Below are 20,883 nucleotides of genomic sequence, written 5' to 3'. Positions count from 1 at the left end.
TAAGTCTGCAGAAGTCTCAAACAATATGCATTAAAAAATAACTGAAAGACTTGTCAGTTTAAGCTGATTTTTGCAATGTAAGTAGATGCACATGATCACAAAGTAAAAACCCCATCAGGTTACATTACACAGCGATATCTATCGTAAAGCAAAAGTTTGACATTTTAGAAAATGAGCTTATTTGCTTTTTAAATCCATAGATCTATTCTCACGTCAGTCCTTATGAAGCTACGGCTTAACTTAACTCAAAGACTGTACACACTTTGTACGCACTTTGGTTTTTGTAAATTTAAAATAAATGAGATATTAAGTGTGTAAAAGAAGTATTTCAGTGCTGAAAAGATGATATTTTCATATAACTGGGCTGTCTATGCAGTAGAAAGATACAAACTTTTGAAACTGGTGCTACATCACCCAAGAAAACAGAGGGAAGGGCCGTGGCATTAGCTTTTGCTCAAGAGCTAGAGAACCTACGGGGCGTCGGTGGCTTAGTGGTAGAGCAGTTGCCCCCAGTTGCCCGGCCCGGGTTCGACTTCAGCCTGTGGCCCTTTGCTGCATGTCACTCCCTCTCTCTCTCCCCCCTTCACACTTGTCTGTCCTATCCATTAAAGGTTAAAAATGCCCCAAAAAATATCTTAAAAAAAAAAAAAAAAAGAGCTAGAGAACCTACAACTACCAGAATGCACTGCAATGTACATGACCACTTAAACACTCCCACTGGTAGGTGGACGTAATGCAAGGATGTAATGCCTATCCGTTTTGACACAGGAAACAACATGGCGGTTGGCTGGTAGCAAACAATCGCGAATTACAGTTAATCGGTTAGGTAAAGTATATGTTTAAAAAAAAAATTAGGCATGAAATAGGCAATGCAGAAACACAATCTTGGTTTATATTTGATCAGCACTGCTTAGTTTTACCATTTGATCTCAGTATGTTCAGCCTCTATTGTTATTATACAGATAACAGTATGTTGCCCACTTCCGGCTTACAAACTCTCGTATTATAGCCAAACAGTGCACTAAAGTGTATGTATGTTTCTTAAGACATTTTAGGTGAGAAATGGGCAATACAGTGACAGAATCTCGCTTTATATTTAATGAGCACTGCCTAATTTTATAGTTTGATCAGAGTTTGGTCTGCATTTGAAAGACAGCGTGAGTGGTGGGTCTCTCTCTATATCTGCAGACTGCTAGAAGCATCTCAGCGTCACTGCAGGGCTGACAGGGTGCGTGAGTTCTCTGAGTTTGTGGTGGCAGGCATACGAAGATGTGCAAGTACAATCTGTAGTTTGAGCAACAGTTCTAGAGCTGGTGAAAATCCGCTAAATGACAAAAACACATCGTCCAGTGGATCTGAACTGAGAGGTTAACAGTTCATTGACGCATACTACCCACATTGTTATGATACAAAGCTGGTTTAAAATTGGCAAAGTATCCCTGTGAGTGGTAAACTTCAGAGATGCTGGTAGGCAGATTTGAAGAGTGCTATCGATTTTCTCATCTGCCTCTCCGCAAGAATACAAGTAAGTATAAATGTGAAATTGCTTTAGGTTTGCAAACACCAGATACAATTCGTCACCATGTACTAGAGTGGCTGTCCAGACGTGTGTGGTCAGGAAGAGTGAGGAGATGTTTGTTCTTGCCTGATAACATCATGAGTTGGTAGCATATGCTGCATGGACTGGTACTGGTATGAAGCCCTGTTCCTGGGAATGACTGATCTGATATATATTCCACGCACAATTTACATATAGGTGCATAAAACAATACCACATGACAGCAGCCCACATTCAAGAAAGACAGAAGGCCCAAAGTCCAGACAACACATTCTCACTCCGACCTCGTCACAGGTTGACGTTTGGTCATGGACTTTCCTCGTCTACATACAACATGCAAGGTACCCTTGGTGTGTTGGTTGATGCCGTTTGAAGTTCTGCCTGTTACATGCATTGTCTTCTTTCAAAATACACTTCTGTTTTCACAGGAAATTTAGTTTTCATACAGTCTCCTTAAAAATAAATGCACTATGTCAGTACAGCACAGCAAATTGATGTTTTTTTTCCTTCAACAACTAATGCATGTGGTTATGTTTAGCCAACAAACACATGGTTGGGTTTAGAAAAACAGAACAGGTTTTGGCTTTATAACCTTATGGGGCACGTACACCACTCTCCTGCGTGAAAGTTGGTGTTTGTTGGACCCATTCATCACCCATCCCGCCCGCCCTACTGAGACTTTTGCCACTTTAACTTTCACTCTTGTCCTGCCGCATTTCCCCCAGCTGCTGTTAAACTATAATGGCAAATTTGATTTCACTTATTTCTTAATTTAATTTCAGTCTTTTGAAACTCACAGGCGGCTTGACATTGACTGACCATCAGCTTGGTGTGTTGAGGCCCCCTAAGGGAAGCAAAGCCTGCATGGGTCCTTCATAATTTGAACACTGGATATAGCTACTGCAACACCTCATTTCTTACTTCTGTAAAATGTTGTGGTCATGTTGGGTTAGTTTTGCTTTTGAATTCTTCACATGCAGCTGAAGCACAAAACTTTGAGGATCATTCCTTGTTCACGGTCCAGGTTTCACCTCTTTTATCTACAAACTCCCTCTTATAATTGGCTTAATCTTAATGGGAGATAACAAGAGATGGTGGCTGTTATTCACATAATCAGCATGAATGAATTCAATGTTTCTCTGTATCAGGATATTCTCTGTGTTTTGGATGATCTTTAGGAATTCATTGTTCTTTTAAACAATCACATTTGGGGCATGAGGTGAAGAAGCTTAATTATGTTTCCACTTCACTGCGTGTGCATGGATGTAGCCTGACCTTCCAATCTGGGCAGCCAGATTTGTCTGTAGCCTTTAGCAACGGCCAAGGTACTGCATGTTGATAGAGCTGTGGTCATGCCTCCTGTTTTCTTTATGCTTTAGGTTTTGATCAGATGCAGAGATCAGATAATCTGCTGATGTTTGGCACTATACTGCACTCCCTCTGCAGAAGCACCTTATCTTTCCCCCTCTCCACTCCTCTATCAGTCCTGCTTTCCTCTTTTATACTCTGTCCATTTGGCTTGCCGTTGGTCTTACTATCTCTGTTTCGGAGCTGACGGGGCAGAAAAGTGGAGGGACAGGTCTTTCAACTTGGCATATCTCTCCCAACACACCTTTTCCCTCTCCTCCTCCTCTGTGCCCTCTAAGCTCCTGTCTAAACTTTCACTCCTCTCCTGCTGCCCTCCTAAAATCTCAGCACAGCCCCATACATGAGCCTACACCTAGCTCCACTCAATTTCCAAGGCATCATCTCACTCTTTGCTTCTCTGTCCAAGTGGTCACCACCCTATTTCCTCCGTGCAGGGGAGGAAAAGACTGCCTGCCAAATGTTTAGGGGTGGGGTAACTTTAGCTCATGCAATTTTTTTTGCACGAAAGTGTGTGTGTATGTGTGTGAGATGACAAGTGTTTACTGGGGGATTCCCTTGAAAGGGAGATCCTGTAATTGTGTTTATGTGGCGGCCTGGGTGGGCGGGTGGGGAGAACTTCCATGTTGGGTGTCCTGAGAGTGACTCATGAATTCCAATAACCTTTAGTGACACTCCTCCCTGCTGTCACCCCTGTGCTTAATATGGTGACACAAAAACATTTGGAACCCATTTAGATCCTGTATTAAATCAATCAAGATGTTGCAGGATGGATGAAAGCCCTCCACTCACACCACTAGCAAATCTAGAGCTCCTTTTTTACAGCCTGTTCAAGGTGGACTGTTGCGCAGTTATTCCACCTCGCTGTTCTGTACAAAAGGTGTGGGCATGGAATGGACGTGGGAAGGAGACATTGTTGCTCTGCCACTAAGCCAGCAGTGCAGGTAGTAACTAGAGATTTGATCCTCTGCCCTGAGCCAATTGGGCCTGACCTGACCCGCCAGGTTTGGACCAAGCTGTAATTTTTCAAAATGCTCCCAGGCTTAAACCTGGTCAGGTTTGCAGCCATTTCTATGTTTTTCTTTTTAAAATGCAGACCTTATAGTCTGTGTGATGCCATGAATAATGAATGGGCTGTGTCGGTGATTGTGCCACTGATGTCTGCTACAGCACTGAAAATACTTTAGTTGATTTAGTGGATTGTAATAAATGGTTTAGATCAGTGGTTCCCAACTAGTCCAGCCAGGGGGTCCAGTTTTCTCCTTAGTCAGTAGTTCAAGGTCCCGCAGTTCAATACATTCAGCGTAATACTTGGTTTTGGCCGTGTTGTTGAGCTAGTTTGTCGTCTCTGTCGAGTAGCTGTCGATTAGTTACTCACTCTACAGTAAAAAAAAAAAAGTATGTGCTGGAAATTTACTGTACTGTACTGAGTGTTTTCAAACCTGACGTTTGTTAGTGACTTGTGGTCCATTCAGAAAGGACTTTTGGACTATGACCCAGCAGTTGGGAACCACTGGTTTAGAGTACGAATATCTTTATTGTCATTGTACATGCACAAGACATTGAATGCAACTCCTCAGTGCGAGATAGGTAAAAAAAAAAAAAAAAAAAAAGAGCTTATAAAGAATTATATAGAAGAAAGTAAACAGAAATATTAAAAACATCTTTTTTTTGTCTTTTTTTTTTACTGGAAATTTTGTTTTTTAATTGGGCTTGGATACAAAACTGCTGCCATGGTTTGGGCTCAGGTCGGACTTGGACAGAAACTATGTGGGTACGTGTCGAGCCAGGTTTGACTTTTTGGGCCCAATGAGAGCTCCAGTAGTAACAGAGCAGATGTTGGTGTTGACGTTGTTTCTAGAATGCCAGCATGCTATCCAAAATGATACACTGAAGCAGCATTATGCCAACATTGTTTATTTCAGTGTAAAAAAGCAAAAGCAGCATAATAGCAGATCTCCTTCATGGCAGTATTGCAGAATCTCTCTTTAAAAAGGGCTCATGTATACCTGCACCACAAAGCAGAGTGTACGAATACATATAGGATGGTCTTTTAGCCATTAGGTTTTTTTGATTTTACAAATTACCCTAGATTTAGATTAGTTTACATTAAGAACGATTGTGTGACATTATTGATAGCTCCAGAGCAGTTACCAGATGGACCTTGATGAAGTTGTTTTCTCAAATATACATTTCTTCTTCTAAAGCCACTTTGAAACCTCTACTGCAGCATGTAAATGGACATTTGTCTTTTTTTCCTACAAGTTTTATGCTTAAGTATGATTTGATGTGTGTCTATGTGAGAAATTTACATTACTGTATATTCTTTGTGTGTGTGTGTGTGTGTGTGTGTGCGCGCGCGCGCGCCTGTGTTATCAGAGACAAGGCCACCTTGAGTTCTCAGACACAGTCAAGGACCATGTCATCACACTCACTGATATCACCAACGCCTAGCTCAGGAGTATGAGAACACACATGCTTTTGTTGCGACAGCCGCTCATATGTTACTGTTCTGCATGTACATGTGTGTGTATTACTGTGTAACTTGTTGTGTCTGCGCCCATTTTTATAGCGTGAAGGTTGATCTTTTAGTGTGTATCCACAGTGGCTGTTAAAATGTCTGGTGGTTTACATAGGTTGACTAAAAGCATTATCCTTGCACAGGTAGCTGTGTGTTGTGCGGCTGTGTTGGAGTGCGTGTCTGTGGCACTGTTTGCTGCATTATATTTGCTCATAGAGCCAACAGGGTGAAATAGCTTTTGATTAAAAAGAGCTGAAACAGATGGGGGGGAAGATGGTGAGATAAAGAGAGAAATGAGAAAGGGGGAGACTGAAAGAGGAGGATCTGGAGAGATGGAGTGATACGTAGCGAGGCATCAACTGATAAGGGAGCACTGAGAGAGGACGGCAGCAGATAAGGGAAGAACTATTGGAGGGAATAAGAGGAGGAATCAGACAGATGCCAGGAGCCTTTTATAACATATAATGTGACTGTGTCCCTGAATAGAAGTTATATACCCTGTTTAGCACAGTGGCCACGATGACTGCATGACATGAACACTGCAGAGTCTGGTGGTCTGTTTCTTCAAACACTTAACCACGCCACTGACTGTAAGCATGGTCATTCAGTACCAGCAACATCTCCGTTACTTCATATCTTTAAGTTCAACTTTGAGTGGTGCATGCATGTCTACATGTGAGTGTGTACTTTCACACACGAGCGAAGCGTGTGCAAGTAATATTGTTGCATAGCTTTAGTTAATCTCAGAGTCAACAGGGTTAAAAGAAGATAACAGCACACTTAAATCTCCAGAGTTTTTCACACATTCTCTTACACTCACAAAGTTGTGCAACACCCTCTCTCAATACACTAGGGAGTATTCGTAGTAGCCCAGGTGCACCATGGATTAAAGAATAAAAGGAAAAATGGTGGTATTCATTCATGGGTAAAAAGGAGTTTGAATAGAACACTTCAGCTGTTCAAGTAGAACTGACAACAGCATTTTCTTTATGGGATTTTGACTTCACAAAAAATTGCACGGTAGACGAGGGATGTCATGAGAACCGATATTTTGGTACGAAGTTGATGCCAACATTCTGAAAATGTGGGGGTGCTTGTTTTTCTCCAGTATCATAGGTAGTGGGGAAGCAGTTCTTTCATACCTGATGGGGCAGTATATACGTCTACAAGTGTTCTAGTCAGCCTTTAAGTGCCAAAGGAAGAAGAACGCACACCAGCACGCAAGAACAACACCTGAGAGATGGCGACAACTGCAGCGGCAGTGACAGCTCCGCCTTGACTTTATGAAAAGGAGCCAGCCATTTTTAAAAAATTCTTTGCAGTAGGAGCCCCACATATTTACATAATGCCTCCAACGCCAGCACTGTGACAAGGCGCTGAGTGTCTATTCTGCGCTGCATGTTTGGCATTTTTTTCTTGTCGCCGAGAATTAAAAAAATGTTCAACTTTGGGTAAAACGCTGCACTCGTTACTGTCAGTTTACCCAGCTGTTCATTCACAATTGAGGAGGGACGGGACAATTAGCCTACCACAAAGACCAAACGTCACATCTTACATGTACAAGTGCTGAAAAATCACAACAATGGAGGAGGAATATGTTAATATATTAATATATCCTTGGCCATAGTGTCTCATGAACCCACACAGACTAGTGCTTTTGCTTGTGGTGGATCATCAAGAAAAAGAAGAAGAGGATAAACTTTATTGATCCCAGAGGGGAAATTCAATTTTTTCTTTTCTTTTTTTCACTCTGTTGTCATGTACACACAGGCCCAAAATACACACACATGCACAAACAGGACCTATACATGCATTAAATGAGCAGTTGGGGGCATGGTGCCTTGCTCAAGGGCACCTCTGCAGTGCCCAGGAGGCAAGCTGGCACTCCTCCAGCTACCAGTCCATACTCCATGTTTGGTCCAGATTGGTACTTGAATAGGTGACCCTCCCTTTCCCAACCCAAGACGCTGTGGATTTAGCTACTGCCGTCCCGCCCTAATCAGGGATTAGCGACAAAAATAATAATGTAAGTTAATTTAAATGGTTTTAATGAGTAAGTTTATGTTTAAGTGGATGGGATTTATTGTTTTGTTTTTCAGATTAGATTCAGATCAGATTTCTATATTGTCACTGTACAAACATACAGCAAAATTCAGGTGCATACAGGGATCGGGCTCATATATAAAATAAGTAAATAGTAATAATATAGTAAGAAAAATAAATAAATATATGTCTCCATTTGCATTCTACACAATTGTATATACACTTCATGCACTCATTGCCAATGTTTGCAATTAAAATAGGATAAAGAAAGTGCTCATATATATATTATTGCACATAAAAAAAGAGTGTATTTGTTTTTTGTTATTTTTCTAACCCTGGTGAATTGGCTATTGAGGTGTGGAATTTCACAGGTATTGCTACTGACTACTGAATTTCTGTTTTTGAGACATGGTAGATGATAGATTATACAAGCATTTCTACTTCACTAAAGGAAATTAATTTATAAATCCATTCAATGAAAAACCTTGAAAGTTTTAAGTATTACATGATGTCAAAAATTGCAAAGACATGAATCACCCAAGCATACCGTTGTCACTGATTTTAATAATATGTGACTTTCTATCTGAATATCTGAGGATATGATTTCTCTGAATATGCATCAAAAATTCTTGTGGATCTGACTCTAATCTAGTGAAGGTCTTCTTAATCTCCTCCAATGCCAGTGGAGGGCAGTCACAAAATGCCAGCCATTGCCAAACTTTTTCTATGATCACGATGCGTCAGAGCATCGTTAAGAGAATCACTTTTAAAGTAAAACCTAAGAGCAGTTGACACTTTATATGGAAGATAAATGACAGTGTATGTGTGAGCCATGTGAACAAAGTTAAGTCTGTGATCATTTGTGCTGTCGTCAGTGAAATGATAGTGCTTGTGTCAGTGTTGTTTCTGACTGTGCCTTCACAGACATGTACATGTTTTTGTGCCCACAATCACTGCTTACACACACACACACACACACACAAAGAAAGTGTAATAGGTTTCATCCTATCTGGGTCATCTGTTCTCTTCAGCAGAGATTTTAAGTTGTTCAAGCCAGAAAGGCCAAATAGTGTTTACCTCATTCTGTGTGTTTACATGTGTGTTTTCCCATTCTACAAGTACACTCTGCCCCCACCAACCCCCCCACCCTCTTCAATGCATACACAGACACACTTCAATGGCAGGCGAAAGAACGAGCAATTCGCTGAACAAACACAGGAGAAAAAAAAAGAACCTTGGGGGGAATTCCTCGAAGTGAGCTAAGACATTCTGTCAGAGCACTCACATACACACACATGCATACACACACACAAACACACACACACACATTCAAATACACAAAGGTACACACGCAGGCACATTTACGATGGCAAATGGAAGAGTGAAAGCAGCGGAGCCCCTATCAGCTTGAGGTTCACTCCTGCACATGGAAACACAGCAAATCAGCAGCAGTCAATCAAACAGGGAAACTAAGCTCTCATATTCCGCATAAGCCGACTGTAAATGTATTTACACACACACACACACACACACACACGTAAAGATAACTTCTGGGCACAGTGTATTTTTGTAAGACTGCATGCAGGGGATTGAAGAGCTGTTAAAAGACTGTGCAGCATCCAACAAGCATTCTGTCTCAGTAGCTGCCATCACAGCGACTCTTAGTCTTTGTGCAACAAAAGATCATCAAGAAATCAAAGAATTCACTTTGATTAATCTGAGTTTGAATTAACAGAACTTAAAGACGGCTTGACGACTTTGTCAGGAGGATCCTCAGCGAGCGTCTGAGTGACAGTGTTCAAAAAACATTTGCCGACTCATCTTTCAAACTCCTGTGATCGAGTGATTAAACGCTCATCGTTTTACCGGCTGCTGCTAGAGTTGTGAAAAGCTGACCCTCTGAAACTGCACCTGAAGTCTCCCACCTGAAGTTACTGCTAAGATGAAGCATGTTTCCCAGCCAGTGTCTGAGGGTAGAAACCTGAGATCATCTCCTCTCTGTCGCTGAGTGCACTAAACCAATCACTTCCTGACAATATCAGGGAGACAGCAGGGAGATTCCTAATTTTGGATTAGTTTGACAGATGGCAAGTGTAGGCAGCTCAGGGATGTGTGCAGCAGTGAGAGAGGTTTTGCTTTTGATTTAAATTTTACCAAATTATAAAAGTATGTGCGATGAGTGTTTATCAAAGGCCTAGTGCAGGTTTGGAACACAAGTTTTTGAGGATGAGGCAAAGTGTATAATTTTAATCTGAGTCTGATATGTAGAAAATTAGCAGGGAGTTAATTTTTTGCATTGTAAATGTTTACCGCATGATAATTGCTGCCAAAGTGAGGGTTTAACTGAACAAGCTTAAACAAAACAAGAGTGAATATGACTGAACAAGAATTTAATGAACATTTCTGCAGCCTGAGACTGACTCTTCCTTTGTTGCATAAAATAATAACAACTTCAGAGGAGATTTGCTGCAGAACTGAGAGGCAGATCTGATAAATCTTGTTGGAACAAGTAATAAAAACTCCCATTTCTAAAGTATGGTAAAAGCATGTTGGAGCTTTATCACTGCAGTCCTCTGATCTCTCCTCCTTAATACTTTTTTTCAGGGAGAGAACAGACTTTTATCCCGCCGCTATTGTGAACCTTGACCAAAATAGAGTGAGTGCAGCTGTCATCTCCAAACAGTATCAACTTTTATTTTCTAACAAGCCTTTTCTTTGTCATCACTCGCCGCTTTTGCTCTCCTGTCCGTCTGCGCTGTCTCACGGTTCTGCTGCGGCACAGCTGTCACTCTGTGTGGCAGTTTCTATGATATCATTCATATGTATATGCACACTTGTGACTGGAAAAGACCTGGCAACTGCTTTCTGACATGGTGCAATCCATCAGTCAAACATCTGTGGATACTGACTTATCAAAGTGTGTTTCGTCTCTGTGCTCGGTGCGTGCATGGCAGGCTTCGTTCAGAAAATGATTCATCATGAACGGTTAGATGCAGTAAAAACAATACTTGAACTTTAGAAAGTTTCAGTGGTATTTGAGGGGTAGGTGTGGACGTGTAGACAGACTTGAAGTCATGACCTAACCCTCTGTGTTATTCTTTTGTTAATAACGCACACACAGGAGTGAGAGGTGAGACAGGCCTCAGGGGCAGTTGTCCAGGTTAGAACCTAATACAGTGGTATTTTTATGTTTCCCTGCCAAAAGCAACCCTGCAGCTGTGTGCATGCCTGTGTGTGTGAGTGTGTGTGTAATCAAGGGTACTGTAGCACCGTGACTTTAGCCTCAGGGCCGAGTAAAAAGTAAGCATGGCGCACCTGCAGGAAGTTAGATAGGCGAGGAGCTCGGGGAATCTTAAGATTTCAGCTTCGGTGAAGGAGCAGACGCACTGAGGCAGTGATAGGAGTCCCACTCTTGACTGGCTACTGACACATACATGCTCCTTATTCAGTTTTCTGAAAATGTGGAGTAGCTTGTCATCCAACAGACCTTTCTATTTTTGCTTCATTTGCACCCACTTCACATTATTTAACTTTCCCCCCTCTGTCATCAGTGTCTCCACTTGGTTGCTGCCTCCACTCTCACCCCACAATGTGAACAGGTCATTCACTACAATAAGTCAAGTGCTTCACTTAGCAAACAATTGATGTCTATTTTAAGTAACACTGTCGGCCACCTAATGCTGCTCCTGACCAAGAATTTTCCTAGTCAAGCAATAGTCATCATTTAGGGCCATTAGTCGACTAGTCGGCCGCATGTTTACAATATAAATTTAATTATTAAATGATATATTTTGGGTGGGGCAACACAATGGTTTGAGTTGAAGGTGTGAGAAAGAATAGTATCAGTAACATTGTTAACACTGTGCTACATTACAGAGAAATACAAAACCGTACTAATGAACCTTCATTAATATAGGCCTATATTTTATCTACAAGTGCACGTCACACACTGAGCGAGCCGCCTGTTAATGACGCTGTGGGCAAAGCAGTAATGATTGTGCTAAGTGGCTAATGGGCATGTAGCTACTTCCATGTTTCAGATGATACGTCATGTTTGTAGTCGACCAATGAAGATGAGTTTACATATCACCTTGAGTTCGTCCTTCACCTTCTCAAAATGATCCCACACTTTGGATTTCCTGCCCGACATGTTTTTAACTAGCCTGTGGAATAACTGCAGGTACCAGGCCTGGAAATTAGGGGCCGTACACATGCTGCGTCTTTAACCACCTAGTAAACGTGAGGTCAGGTGCTGGATGCCCGTTGCATCTGAGGTTGCTAAGCAACCTTAACAAGCTGATTTTCTTTCAGGTGCTTTTTATAAGTGTGTAGGCCTATCATCCATGGGACAGATGTAAAGCTCTGGGTAGCCCTGCACTAACATGATCAACTGTTCTGTATTTATCAGACTGAACATTGACAGAAGAAGGGAAAGATATCTAATGTGACTCCTGTCTGACTGCTGATGGTGGCCACTTCCTGTGTCTGTCCTTTCAAATTAAATTCCCACATGGTTCAGTCACATAGGTTTCAATTTATTTTGACAAAGCGCAGCTCCTAATAGTTCCACATTCTCAGGTTTTTTTTTCCCTCTGTCACAAAGCGACCAATGAAATCTTGCCGACTAATGACATTTCTGGTCAACTGAAGTTTGGTCCACTATTGGGGGGCAGTCCTAAGGCCACCACAAGACAATCAGTCATTGCAAGAAAAGTATTTCCTGTTTGTTGTTTAAATTTCTCAATCATTGATCCTTTTATATCTGTATTACAGTTGATTAAAAAAACATAATACGGATTTTAAAGTAAGAGATGCATCTGAAAAAGCCACTGCCTTATCTAAACTTAATAAAAGCTCGGCCTAAGGTTTCAAGAAGTCAAGTTACACACATAAGCTACAATAAAATGCCACTTAAGATAAAAATATGATCATAATTATACTTTCCTGCAAGAGGGCAACTATAATAAAAATGATGATGATAATAATACCAATAATAACTTTATTTATATAGCATATTTCATGCAAAGATGCAGGCCAACGTGTTTAACAAGAGAAAATCAGATGAAAATCAATAATAACAATAAATTGATGAGAAAATAGCAATAATAGCTGTAGCAATAACACAGTTTCAGCAGGAAACGCAGAGGCCAAACACACACACCAAAGTGCAACAATAAAGACTCACCGTCTCTCCTGATGTTGCCCCTCATCACTTTGGCAGTAGAGACCTGAGCCCTCGCGACCCCTGTTATAGTCCCCAACAATAAAACCATCCACATCTGGAAAACCACCGGTCCACTCATGCTGATAACAAATGCGTAAACACTTAAAAACTATGTCCTCGTCACCTTCCAGAGGCTCAAACAAACTATCACTCACTTTAAATACCGACTAGAAAAGTCCACATTAACTTTCCATTCAGCAACTTGACTCTTTCATAATCTCCCTCCTCTTCCCGCAAATGAGAGCCACTTGTTGACTCCTCTGCCTGACGCCTGGCGCACACGATGTCCCGTCCTGTGCCGGAGTGCCCCACAATCCCAGTGCTTGTCCTCTGCTGGAAGTTACGCGCCCCACAGACACCGAGAGCAAAACTCCGAAACAATTAAGTGCAGGTGGAGGGTGATATAGTTGCGTTCACGGTCACACAGGAGCTCACAGGCGCCGAACTTCTTATCGCTGCGGAGAGGATAAATTCTGTTCAGTCACTGAGACATATCCTGCATAGTTTACTGCTTTCTATCAGGCGCGTCTGAGCTATGAGAGCCGGCACGTCAAACTTTGCCAAGTGAGTGGTGCGCGCTCACGATGTGTGTGTGTGAGTGTAATGTGAGTGTGTAACTGAGCGAGATGCTGGGGAGAGAAACAGTACACTTGCACTTTATTAGAGAAAAAAAAATGACATCAGTCCACCCTATGTTATTACTATGTTATTTTAATCTTGGCACACTTTCGTCACAGTGGAGGAAATGCGCCAAAGAGGGAACATTTTTGAAGGAAACACTCAGAGGGGAGCACAGGGGGTCACCACAACTCACTTCAAGAGGAGGGAAGTCTCTGGAGTTGGCTCTTCCTTGGTAGGCATTACACAGAGAGCCAAGGAAACAGCTGACATGACTGTGCTTGGGTTCTGATGACACAGGAAAGCCCATTATATACCTTTTATTACTCCTATAGGCACAGGCTAAGTGTAATGAGGGCAATAAAGTGTATTAAAAATTCAAAGTATATTGAGTAAATATAGGCGATCTCAATGCCCACTAATGGAATAAAATGTTATGGTAATTAAAGGAGCAGTGTGTAGGATTTAGTGGCATCTATAGGGGAGGGGACTGCGAACTTCAACCAGCTGAAACTTCACCCATGTGCCAAGCACAAGCAGGATTCCTTCATTGTTTGTTGTTCAGGAGATTTTATCAGTAGCTGAATTATCCACAGAGGTCTCTACTGCTCCAACACAAATAAACTAGGTGATTAAAACTGGTAATCTGACATCACAGTTGGGCCGCCAGCCCAGCACCTGCTAATGTGTGCTCACCTTTTTTCTCTGGTAACTTAAGTGTGCTTTCACACCTGCTCTGTTTGGTTCGGTTCAATTGAACTGGGGACGTTTGTTTCCCCCTGGAAGTGCCGTTCATTTGGGCAGGTGTGAACACAGCAATCGCACTCAGGTGCGCACCAAAACCACCGGATGGAGACCTTCTTGAAGAGGTGGTCTTGGTCCGGTTACAGACTAACTCTGGTGCGGTTCATATGTGGTGAGAACGTGTTCCGACCTGGATCCGAACCAACTGCAGTCACATGACACATTGTTTGGGTTAAACATGAGCATGTTACAGTCCTGGAGGATTATTAATGTGCACCTCCTCCTGTACTGCCTTAATATGCACATTCAGCACAACTAATGCATCAAAACATTGTTTTCTAGTTGGAGCCGCGCCTCATTTTCAAACTGTATGGTTTGACTAAAATGAACAATGACAGCAATATAGTCCACGATGACCAGCGCTAAAATCAGCCTGCGTAGTTGTCCCTCCACTGTGACATTAGAAAGTGTCACATTTGTCTTGCAAGTGTACTCTTCTTAAACTTTTGTTTACTTCCTGGATTCTGACCAATTCTGACCAATCAAGAGCAGCTTTCTCACACAAGGCATTTTGTCTGGTCCACTTGTAAATGCTGCCGTGAGAACACGAACCAACTCTAGGCAATTATGCAACTTTGCAACAAAATTAGACCCTGATTCAGACCAAAGCAAGACAACTCTAGGTCTGAAAGCACCCTAAGATCCAGATGCTCAGGATGTTTGTACTGGAAGCCAAACCACCCAGTGAGGTCTCTACCTCTCCTAAACAAACAGACCCAGTGATAAAAACACTGAAAAAAGCAGTTTCACATTAACAAGTGTTTCTCTGATGCTGTTCAGCCTGTCACGGAGGGACTGCTGACTACAGAGGTTGACGCAAAAAAAAAAGGAATGGTCATATCTGGAGCCAGTGTTTGGGGTGTTTGTTCTGGGCTACTGTAGAACAGTCCATGGAAGAGGACCTGCTCCCTGTGTAGAAATAAACAGCTCATTCTAAGGTGATGAAAACACACTTTTTTTTCTCCATTTCTGGCAATATATTCTTCTAAATCCTACACACTGGTCCTTTAAAACAAAATTTCTAAGAAATGACTGTAAATGACACCACTCCTCTGTCTGCTCCTTCACTTTGTAAAATTATCCTCACTCACAGTTTAAAACGAGCTTCCTCAACTTGTCTAACACAACACAGATGACATGATTGCACTTGTTGAGGATTCTAAGAAGTAAATCCTGGAAATGGTTTGCCAGGAATCATTCAATAGGCAGCTTTGTTTCAGCCAAAGGCAAACCATTTCAGACAGGCATCACATTTGAGGGAATTTTAGCAAGTACATTTCAAAGTCAATTATCTACCGTTGTAAAATGCCAAGGTGATAGGCCTGAGTTTATAAATGTGTTTCTGACTGATTCCCAGAAGGCACACTCATACTATAGGTGAGGTTTATTCATCCCCCCCTTTCAGTTTCTGTATCGGTCACTTCCTCACTCCCTTTACTCTCATTTCTTGTCACCCATGTCCAGGAATATCGTCACGTCTTATTTTAAGGGTTATTTAGACTTTATGGGATGAGCTTGCCAACTTGAGGTTTTCTGCTGACTCAGCACAAAGCCCTCCCATTACCCAGCAATTGGCTAATGAGTAATGCAGCACCTTTAAAACTTAGAACCACTTAGGGAATGATATAGGTTATTAATAGAGAGGGGAAATTAATTAAAATTAAAAGCTATTAGACCACCCTGCTGAGCTTCAAAGGCATAATGCACCCGGGGAGTGAATTTGTAAGTACGCATAAAGACCGCTGGCAGGCACAGATGTATCGTACGCCATGCATGCTCATGATGCACACGCACTTGCGCGCTGACACCCACACACACGTGCACGCTAACACACACTGAGACACACAGATACATTTGAATCTTTTTATTTCCACTGAAATTGCGACCTGCAGCATGTGTCTGCTTGAATGATCTGGCATTAGTCTTGTCGAATGTTCTTTATGAATTACGGTAAATTATGGACACATTTAACAACAGCAAGACTATTAGAACATCTATTCACAAACTTATACACAACTTGTGCAGCATAATCCAAGTTACAGTACTTCCCACACACATTCATCTTCACTATAACCTAACTATATAAACCATGTCTGCATAAACAGTTTCATGTGAGTACAAGTAGCGCACCTGGGTTTGAACTCTGCCCAGTGGAATGCACAATCAGAGTTCAAATGCACATGCTTGCCCTGGTGTGCTACTTTGCAAACCAGGACTACATAAAAATAATGGATGTAGCCTTGGTGATGTCACTCACTGGTTTGCAGACTCACATGTACCTTGAATTCTGCATATAGGCTGCTGTCATCTTGGATATTTACAGTCAGAAATGACCATATTTGGATGAAAGAATGGAGCTGTGGAGGAGCGAGGGATGGATCTGACTCAATCTGGCTGTGGTGATGCCTCGCAGACACTCTGTCAGTCAAAGCGGCGCTGCCCTTAATTATGAGTAACTTTAAGCCTTGATTAAATTTAAACGGGTGAGTTGTATATAAATTTACCGCCCGTACAGTTGAAATGAATGAAGAAATTACTGTGGAGTTGGGCATTTTAACATTGGTGTCTATGGGGATTAACTGGTTTCTAGAGCCATTAGAGAAACTGTCGTTTTTGGCATTTCTGCACTGGCTTCATTTTTCTGTGCCTGGAGGTTGCTGCTTGCTGTAAACGGATATTTTGAAGAACTGAAGAGGCCTCTTGGATGAGATGTGAAATGTCTTTGAGAAACTCAAGCAAGTCCAGTTGCCTACGATTTAGTACTTAAGATTACCATGACCTGGGTGACTGAGATTCTTCACAGAGATGTTTTGATGTAGTTTTGCTGTTGTTAAACACAACCCCCATTTACTCCAATTCTGGTTTAATCCCAACCACTGATTGACCTGTGGAAATAGCTTAAGTTCCCTTGAGCAGAGCTCTGCACAGCACTGTGTCAGGTGCAAGGACACTTCAGAACTGAAGCAAGTATCACATCTGAGCATTCCAAACAGGCAATTCAAAGCCATCGATATTGCATAATAAATATTATTTTAAAAAGTTTCTCACCTGAAATGTGGAAGTTACATTTCAGGTTGTAACTCCACTTTTCTTAGATTTCACAACTGGTTTACCCCAATGATCTTGGCAGAAGAAGATCAGTATACTCAATGACTACTTTGGTTATAAGCATACCAAAATGGGAGGTGTGTGGGGCTGTGTTGAGTTGTATGACTACAATTATAAAGCTGTACCAATCACAGCATCGACAAATGCCACCGCCTGGTGTTTCTCCACCACTTAAAGGTGCCTCTGTACGTCGGTATTTCATGCCAATGGCCTCTGAGTCAGTAATTTGACGAATTGGAAATGAGACCAGGTTGGTTGTACAGATTAGTTTTCCCACATCAGTTGTAAGATACTGGTTTTCCATGGTGGTGTGACAGGTGATACAGGCTGCATCTTCTAAAAAGTTTAAATATTTTCAATCTTTTTTTTAACTTGAATTATGCAAAAAAAAATGTGGCTGATGTACAGCTGCACTATAGTTTGATTTATTTGTAAGTTACAGCTTCATAAAATGCATTTTTGGTGGAATTGTATCTGTCTCAGGAAGAAATTCTGGCTTTGTAAAAATGGTGCACAATCCATTGCTCAACACAATAGGTAGTGTGGCCTATCAGTTTTTTATCTTTGTGCTCTAACTCTGGACCCCAGTACAGACTGGAGTAGATGAAGTAGATTTTTTTCTCATAGAAAGTGGGGCAAGAAATTTTATTTGTGGTGCTCATTGCATTTAAAGATTAAAATTAAAAAGACTTAAAGGTGACATCTCAACTCACCTGTTACTCCACAGGATATGTTTTCAACAGTCTTCGTGGACTATTTCTTCAGGAGGAAGTAGCTTCAATAAAAATAGTTCACAGTGAGGTTTTAGGATTATCCAGAGGAACAGGGACACTGCTGTTGATTTCTTGAAATTATTATTTTTTTCCAATTGAGATTTTTTAACATACATCTCAAAACCTGGAAATATAAAGCCAGCATTAATATTGCCACCAGGCATAACACATTTTTCTTTTTCCTTTTGGCAAATAGTCCCTTTCATATTTTGCTGTCGCATTAAGGAATGCACATAAAAAATGTTAGTACTTGCATATTTCAATAATCCATGTAGTCATGCCTTACTCACTGCTAAGTGTTACCAAAGGCTTTAGACAAACACGGCTAATTTCGGAAACATGGGTGCAATCCTCTCCTCTCTCTCCTATAATAACACCTGTTGTTATAATAGAGTTTCTGATTTTGGTCCAACTGGGCTGTTTTCCCAGAATTGTTGTGGTCCTGATGATTTATCCAAGAGTGTGTGTGTGCATATGTGTGTGGTCTTATAAAAGCCATATTTATTGTATGAATAACAGACCTGTAACAGACTTCTCAGGTAGTGTTTTTGAGGCAAGCGTCTGATGCATCAGTGATATGAAGACTTTGGTAGAAAGGAATGAAGGACTTGATTTAGAAAGACAGATGTTATAGTCAGTGAGTCATAATTTGATACTTTTTATGCCATGTATGTAATCATTTTTAGTTTTGTTAGTGTTTCAGAGTCTGTTTTTTTTTATATCATTTTAAAGTAACCAATGTAACACACAGGGCAAAGGAATGTGTGTGTTTACTCTGTACGTGTATCAGACTCTCGCTTGTTCTGCTTGTATTTATGCATGCCTGTGTGGGCTTATGTGTGCATGTAAGTTTGCACAGATTCTTCAACCTTGGTTTTGTTTTGGTGAGAAATGACTCACACATTCTGCGTGGGTGTAAAAAAAAAACATTGCTTTTATATGTGACTGAAAACTGGTAATTTCAAATGTTTTTTAAATGCAACACTGCGAGTAAAAGTTCAAATGGAAAGCCACGTCTTGCTTTTACAACGTAGCAACATCTTGACTCAAAATGCCAGCGTCTCCGCAGACACTCGACATCAGATGCGCTGCGCCACTGAAAGCCCAGACATCACAAGTCAGAGGTGAACAGGGCAAAGAGCAGTGTTCTCTTTTTCTTTTCTCTGCCTCTTCTTTTGTCCTGCTCATCTCATCCCCTGCTTACCTCTTCATCCTTCCATCCTTTGGCTTAACGTCAGATGAAGGGGGATTAGCTTTGGTAGAGGGAGACGTGACCAGTGTTTTACTCTGGGTGTGTATGTGTGTGATGGCATATGTGTGTGCATTTGGAGCACTACACACTATTCCACAGTTTTAATAAATACAAGTCTGGCTTGTGTCAAAGTAAGACAGAAGCGGTGTATGCATGTATCCCTACAGATGTACAGGAGAAGTACAACAGTAGAAGGATTATGTTGTACAAGTGTTTGAGATGACTGTTGCAGAACTTTGTAAGCGACACAAATTCGAGCTGACCACAGCAGCTATTCTCTTTGAAGGGAGAAACTTACCAACTTCTAACAGCCACTTTAAAGTCTGCAGGAGGGTACTCTTTGATACTAAAATCATACTTTTTGGGGCTAGCACCAGGAAAAACTCCAAATGTCTGCTTTCACTGCAGATATCAGTAAATAATAAGAATATTTTTTCCAAGTACCTTTTGATTTTGTGTGCTTTCATGTTAAATTAGACACTTTGGCAAGGTAAAAATTGTTCCTATAGACATTAGACCGTGGCTTTATCTTTAAATGATCTATGTTAACCCAGTGTTAATTCATATTTAGGTTGTCAAAATAAAGGAACATATTACCTGCGTCTATTGTTTTATTTCCTGTGCGTCCTCAATGTGTCTGTTCAGGTCAGAGTGGCAGATTCCTCCAGGTTCCCACAGTAGTCTGCCTTTCTTGGCTACCCTCTGGGAATCTCTTAATGAGCTCAACATCTGTGTGTGTGTGTATGAACACGCGAGTGTGTGCCCACCCATGTATGTGCGTGTAACAATAAGAGCAATGGGGCATGCACGTCTTGCAAGGCTGGTTTCATGTGCTGTGCTTGCATTGTGTGACCGTGTAGGAGGGGAGAGAGGTGAGTGCAGGTCTGCACAGCATGTGTGTATGTGTGTGTGCACAAATGTGTATGTGTGTTCTGACTTGCTCCGCTCAGCTGTGTTCCACTCCCAGTTTTCAGTAATTAGAGATTCTGTAACTCCAGGTTGAGTTATGGCATCCTGTAGTCAAGAGGGATGTGACCCCGTGACCATCTGTGTGTGACGCATTTTCACCATGGGAACACAACCGTCACATGTTACATTCACACACAACAAAAGGTATGATGCAGTATTGGCTGATGACCTTTTGTCATCATCATTACTCCTCTTCATCCCTTATGCTACGTGAGGCTTCAATGAGCTCTTTCCATTGCATTCGATCCTTGGCAGCATGTTGAGCCTCTCCCCATGACAGGTTCATCTTTTCCAGCTCCAGTGTCACAGTTCTGCACCAGGTGGTTTTGTGCCTTGTGGGTTTTCTTCTTTCTGGCGGTGTCCATTTTAAGGCGACTCTCGTGATCCGGCCCTGTTCCATTCTTAGCATTCAAAAGTCTCAAAAGTTTGTGTGTGATTTCTTTGGTTATGCTCCGGCTACCTGTTGTCTTGTACAGTTGAAGGTTGGAGATTTTGTTTGACCAGAAGATCTGGCAAATTTGTCTGAATGCATTTCGGCCAAACGTGGTTTAACACATCACTTCCATCTCAATCCAAATGCACATCCCTGTTGAGCTTGTTAGTACAAACATGTGTCGGTGTGTTAGATCACTTCCTCCCAGTCAAATA

General features: G+C 41.5%; 1 protein-coding gene across 3 annotated transcripts in view; it reads right to left on the bottom strand.

Moving 5' to 3' along the window:
* pdgfd (platelet derived growth factor d) overlaps nucleotides 1–13,267 on the bottom strand; it is an 87,950-nt gene extending 74,683 nt beyond the window's left edge. For all 3 annotated transcript variants that reach the window (XM_033630578.2, XM_033630579.2, XM_078167135.1), the window contains exon 1: nucleotides 12,673–13,267. In XM_033630578.2, the coding sequence (XP_033486469.1) occupies nucleotides 12,673–12,790 (118 nt within the window). In that variant the 5' untranslated portion in view covers nucleotides 12,791–13,267. The remainder of the gene's footprint in view (nucleotides 1–12,672) is intronic.
* Nucleotides 13,268–20,883: the final 7,616 nt, after the last annotated feature.

This window comes from Epinephelus lanceolatus, chromosome 4 (genome assembly GCF_041903045.1).
Source record: "Epinephelus lanceolatus isolate andai-2023 chromosome 4, ASM4190304v1, whole genome shotgun sequence".
NCBI classification, from domain to species: Eukaryota; Metazoa; Chordata; class Actinopteri; order Perciformes; family Serranidae; genus Epinephelus; species Epinephelus lanceolatus.
Note: the sequence above shows the minus strand (reverse complement) of the source record. Positions and strands in the feature narration are given on the sequence as shown.